The 6,020-nt window shown below is 31.2% G+C and overlaps 1 protein-coding gene across 1 annotated transcript; it reads left to right on the top strand.

Annotated features, from left to right (window-relative positions):
* The first annotated feature begins 484 nt into the window (after positions 1 to 484).
* On the top strand, positions 485 to 4,952 carry LOC111000969 (U-scoloptoxin(19)-Tl1a). Its single transcript, XM_022270596.2, has 3 exons — positions 485 to 624; positions 3,995 to 4,147; positions 4,487 to 4,952. The coding sequence occupies exons 1-3, from the start codon at positions 564 to 566 to the stop codon at positions 4,615 to 4,617; spliced, it is 345 nt and encodes a 114-aa protein (XP_022126288.2). The 5' UTR covers positions 485 to 563; the 3' UTR covers positions 4,618 to 4,952.
* The last annotated feature ends 1,068 nt before the right edge of the window (positions 4,953 to 6,020 follow it).

The following is a 6,020-nucleotide window of genomic DNA, read 5'->3' as shown; positions in this document are numbered from 1 at the left end:
GTCGCTGTTTGGGTATCTTGGGGTCTCGACAGCATCCTACCAAGAGTAAAAGGAAAGTTGAATTGCCAACCACTTGCATTTGCTATTCTCAGCCTAGGATATACTGATACATACATCCCAATCCTCACAGTCTCCTTTCTTAGTTTAGATTCCCTCTGCAACCGTGCCTGCCATGTACGGCTTAAGCATTCGCTCGGTACCGTACAACCCTCCGACGGGGAATTGAACCCGATACACCTCACATAACAGACAATTTCATAATGAGTAAACAGCAAATGTATGTATAATTAATTTTAAATAGCAAGTTTACTGCTATTAGTCAGGCAAATTATACAATTATATAAACTATGAATGCAAATAAATTGAACATAAATCGTTCATAATTTTCCTTAATAATTGTCGCCAATTATATTTGTTTACACTTGTTATCGGTCAGGATCAGCGAAGGCCATAACTCTGTCCTAACTATTATACGATTGTTCCATATAAGGAAATCTGTGTTAAGCCGATCCCCACAAGACATTACATCACTCTTGGTTTCGATCGACGCAAGCGCAGACGCAATGAAGATTACATTTATTATTTGCATATTTGTATGCGTCGTCTGTGGAAATGAGGAGGACTGTGAGTAGTTTTTATAGAAGCTTATTTTATGAACTATTTAATAATATATTGTGTTAATTTCGGATGAGATGGCACTTTTTTCTTTTTTGTATAGGCAAATTTTTGAAATAAGACCATTTTGAATTAGTATATTTTTCCGTATATACAAGGTGCAGTATTAATTAATGACTTGAATAGTATTTGATTTAGCACCTATTTGAAATATTTTATATACTCGTCATCACTGTATATGGGATTTTTTTATGATTTATCATAAATGAAACATTTATCCATGCCCCAGTGGACTTCAAAACTTGTGATAAATGGTTTTGTGAACAAAATAAACAACACCATTTAAGTATGAGTTTTTAATGATTTGAATATGAAGAATAATTAACATTATAAAAAGTCTAAAGGTTTAGACATATACTATATACATAGTATGAAAGGAGTTTAAATTAAAAATCATGTTCTATTTTCACAATAGGTTTCCTTGTGTCGTGGGCTGCTAGTCTCTTCCGTTTTGACATATTAACGATAATTAACTTGACAATATTTTAAACATAAAACTTACATTTTATATTTGAAAAGTTGTCATGCTATGAATAATTTCTGTATTAGCTAAGACAGGTTGTGAAGATGTTGTTTAAGATTGTAAAAAAATGTGTATAGTTTTGAATAGTTAGTTTTTTTTTTAAGAAAGAGGTTAAAGATCTGCTTCTGAATAAGAAAAAGTGTTTTGAAGAAAGTATGTTTTTAGGTAAGTTTTTTGTAGGTTTTCGTTGTGTATTCGGTGTTTGTTTCAAAATACAAAGTTGTAAGTCAAATATTAATCATATTTTTTTAATTATAAAATTCATAGTCATACATTTTCTTTAATTTCCCGGTAATTGACATGATATGCATATCATTTTAATGTTTATTAGTCATGCAAAATTACTGCTTGTATAGGTTTTAATTTAATACAGTCAATTGGTGTGAAATGGTAAATAATAAATACTGTAGCAAAATTGCCGTTACATATATCCGAGAAATTCTTGGTATGATTTACGTTATCGATAAACGTTTCATGTTTTCCTTATAAATTTAACAAGGCCTTAGTAGCTTCACCGTTTGATTCTCAACCCTGAGGTTGTAGGTTCAGCTGTGCACCAACGGAGTTTCTGTCTATTTAATAATTTATAAGTCAAAAGCACACTAAACCTGCCCGTTTATCATCTGATCACCACTTGCCTATTAGATTGAGAAATATCAAGATACAAATACATAAATATGATGCCCAGACCTAAAAAGGTTATAGTGCATTTTTTTACACTCGCCACGTAACGTTTTTTGTACGTTTAGTAGGAAACCACCAATAAACCACCAAATACAATGATTTTCCAAGATACAAATTTCTTATATTATTTAGTATAAAATTTGTATCAGAACTCTTATTTACATGAGATTACTCGTATTTTATTTTACTTGACGTAGTATATCAGGCAGCCGTTGTTGCCCATCAAGAAAATCATCATCATCAGATCAAGATACAAGATTTTACTAATATTTAGTACATTTGACATACCATCAGCAGCACTGGCATGGCGATCGCCGATCGACGTCGCACGTATGATATTTGAACAGTCGATATTTGGATGACCGGCACATAGTGTGCATACAAAATTAGGTGAAACGTAAGGTTTGTTAGAATATAAACAAAAAAAAATAACAATTTTCATTGCCCCTTTCATGACTTCTCCGATGAGCATCATGAGATGTATGCCGTATGGCGGTGTCTATAAAGTAAGCAGAGTTACCAGAAAAGTACAAAAATTACAGTTCTCGTAGTACACTATAGTTTTTTAGTTCTTGATAGTATTCAGTAAGAGTTCTGGAAACAATGACTGAAAAAAATGTTTTTTTTAATATTTCTTATAGATTCCGAAAAATAAGGTCTTATAAAAACAATAATAATAAATTATTACAATTGTATTGTAATATTTTATTATAATTTTTATACATAAATGTTAAGGTTTAATAAGTGAAAAAAGAAGAGAGAGAAAACGAAATAAAGACAATTTAAATAACTTTAACTAAATTAAAAATATATATATCGTACCCATAAGAAACGGTTTCTATTAGATCTACTATATGTAGACAAAATAGTTTAAGCCTATTCCAGACTATGACTATGCCTATGACGGACTAACAGTGTAGGTCACTGTTAGTTACCTAGGTTAGGTAAGCTGCTTTTTTGAAGTGCAATGAACATTGATTTGTTCAATGATTTTTATGTGATTGATGATCAAAGAAATAATATTTAATAGAATCTGCTTACTGTTGAATCCTTTTGCTTTTGTACAACACACGCGTAGATCACAAGCCATTATCCAATTGTCGAGTTCATTGGCCTCTACAACGATGTTATATGCAGTTTACAAAGGACATGCATTATTGAATACTAAATCTAGATTCAATTGTTAATAGCAACCAGCGAATTTAGTTCCAATAACATTATTGCGGATAGAGATTCTGCACATGCGAATTTACTTCACCTTGTATGTATTTTCTATAAGAATTTTACATTAATTGAATATATCCAAATTTTCAGTTTTGGTTTTCATCACTTTGAAAGTCTGGATTCCTTTAGCTGTTTGAGTTTTGATATATTTTAAATATAAATAAATTATTATATACTAGCAGAGTCGGCCAAGCGTTGCTTAGATTTTTGTTATATTACGTATTAGTAACTATTCAAGGGAAACAGTAGGAGAACTTATGTGAAACGTTGGTACTTTTAACACAGCGCCATCTGTTAGAATTGTATCAAATATTAAACAAATATTTGCAATAAAATAATTGCGGGTATAAATTGAGATGTAAGTTATCCTATCTTTTAAGTAAGATCAAACTGCACACGGTGTGCAAATTTGATTGATATCGGTTCGGTAGTTTATGAGTCCATCGCGGACAAACATCGTGACGGGTGATTTATATATATTACGATTTACAATAAGCCTGAAAGTTATTATTTATTATTCTGATATTCTAAGGCCATGGCATTAGAAAGTAATAAATTTTTAAATTTAATCACTTATTTTCTCATATTGTGCTCTTAACATTACAATAAAAATTATTAGTACATTAAAGTTTATTATTTAAATTACACAATGTACACATTTGATGAGTTAAAATTTGTTAATATACATTAACATTTTCTAGCAGCCTATCTTGGTTTTCCACGCCTAGACATTGATTTTTAGATACTATGGGGAATATAGCCTATTACTCAGAAATAATATAGCATTATGGTGAATGGAATTTTATGGGTTCATTGGTTTCTGAGCTGATTTGTTACCAAAATACTTGTAACCTTAATAATAATAAAATTGGGTATATTTAATTTCAGTTAGGGTCATCGACTCTATAATTCAAGAGAAGCCGTGTGCATCTCTAGGTGGCATCTGTACAATTGCCGCTGATTGCCCAAAAGGCCATTTGGCTGAAAAAAAAGATCTTTGCCCCACACAGCGCAAACAAGGGATAGAATGCTGCCATGGATGTGAGTATTGAGACGCCAGAAGATAATGTATAATTTAAAATATCCAGCTAAGTTTTTTAATCTTGTAAAAATTACATCGAATATAACAACATAACGGTTATAATGACCAAAATCAAAGGTCCCGTTTGAATCCTATTGTATTTGGTACTTAATACGTCGGCTGTTATGACTATCAGTTTTTAAGACCAAATATCCCCTCGATGTCATTATAATAACAGGTTTATACTGTACATACCGTACTGTGTTAAATACTATATTAAAGTTCAATAAAACTTAAGTTAAATGAAAATCGTTAATAATTCTCTGTTTCATCTCTGTTACTCATGTGTATTCTTTCAGTATCCATAAAAGAATTAAGATGTGAGAAGAATGGGGGCACCTGTATAAAACAAAGTGACTACTGCAATCCAAAACTCGTTTTCGATGCTATAGATTGCCCGTCAGATCGGAAGTGCTGTATTCTTGTGTAAAAAAAGTATTTAAAGATGAAAAACAAAATATGTATTACATTTATATTAGTTTTGGAAATTGTGAAATACCTTTAAAAGTCTCCTTTGAACCTTCCTTTTCTATACATAGAAATACTATATATGTCGGAAAAATTACATTATTGTCAGCTGTCATTGTTACTATTGATCACAGATTAACAACATCAAAGTCCTTTTAGTTTTTAACTGGGGTTTATACCTTTTACCTATTTTGAAAGATCTACAAATTAACAACTATTTGATTTTTTTTACCTAACACCAAATGCATTGTTCGACATATATATACATAATGTAACATAAATCTTGCCAAGAAATCATTAGTGTTTTATTTTAAAAGCCTATAGCTAAGCTATCAGCAGTTTTGCGACAGTCAAACCTCAGGTCATTCGTTCACGGCTGTAGATCAGAGGAATTGTATTCTACGTGCGAAATTATTATACACGTTCATTTTGTCGTAACGGAAAATCTAAGGTAAACTTCGGAAATATTCTGAATAGCCCTTAATATCATTGCTTCAAATAAGACGTGACATATCAATATGACGGGTGTATATGAAAAGGAAACGGTATATTTTTGTAAGAAAACTAGCTATTTATTCCTTATATTACGATTATCATATGTTTGAACGTAGGTGTAAAAAATATAGTTTCTTGCCATTCGATTTGACTCTTTGAAAAAAATATGATTCCTCGATCAACAAATTTGTTATCTTAATAATCTATTATGTAAGATTATTTTGATGTTCAGAACGTTTTGATTAAATACGACACAACTTCTTCACTTTCTACAAAACTATGAAATATAAACTTAGAATGCAACAAAAATAAACAGTTCAAAAATTAAACCAGAAACACCTCTTAAATAAATCAACAGATTTTTTCAAATTAGCGCCATCATCTTCACTTTAATACACTCGAGAATTCCTTTTAAAGCTAATTTGGTGCGAAAATTGCGCTAAAAATCCTGCTCAATTACCAACAGTCCGAACGTTTGATATAATTTTAATTAAAGTACGGAAGCAGGAAAAGAGAAAAGTCGACATGGACCGGATAATAAAGTAAGAATAGTTTATCCAGATACTTGCGAATATTTCAGCCGGAAATTCTTTACGTGAAACGTTGTTTTGATAACTTTGGTTTGTGGAAGTTTTAAGTATTTTTAATTCATCTTAAATACATGATGGCGGCACGATGAGGCTGACAAATTATATACCCTAATAATAGGCGACTTTAAACGCACTGCCTTAGAACTATGAAAAGTGATGGAAAACTTAACTCTAGAGAATGAGAACGTATGTCTAGGACATAATGGCACACATTGCTTCAGGAGCCTCGCATTACAAGCCATGCATGGGGACGCTTAAAACAATAAAAGAGACGGATAAA

Source organism: Pieris rapae, chromosome 10, assembly GCF_905147795.1.
Source record: "Pieris rapae chromosome 10, ilPieRapa1.1, whole genome shotgun sequence".
NCBI lineage: Eukaryota > Metazoa > Arthropoda > Insecta > Lepidoptera > Pieridae > Pieris > Pieris rapae.
This window is presented reverse-complemented; position numbering and strand designations above follow the sequence as displayed.

Excerpts from the sequence above, each read along its gene's own strand:
- LOC111000969 (XM_022270596.2), top strand. The coding sequence starts at position 564 with ATGAAGATTACATTTATTATTTGCATATTTGTATGCGTCGTCTGTGGA. Across the intron at positions 625-3,994 it reads CTGTGGAAATGAGGAGGACT|TTAGGGTCATCGACTCTATA; the intron begins GTGAGTAGTTTT and ends ATTTAATTTCAG. Across the intron at positions 4,148-4,486 it reads GATAGAATGCTGCCATGGAT|TATCCATAAAAGAATTAAGA; the intron begins GTGAGTATTGAG and ends GTATTCTTTCAG.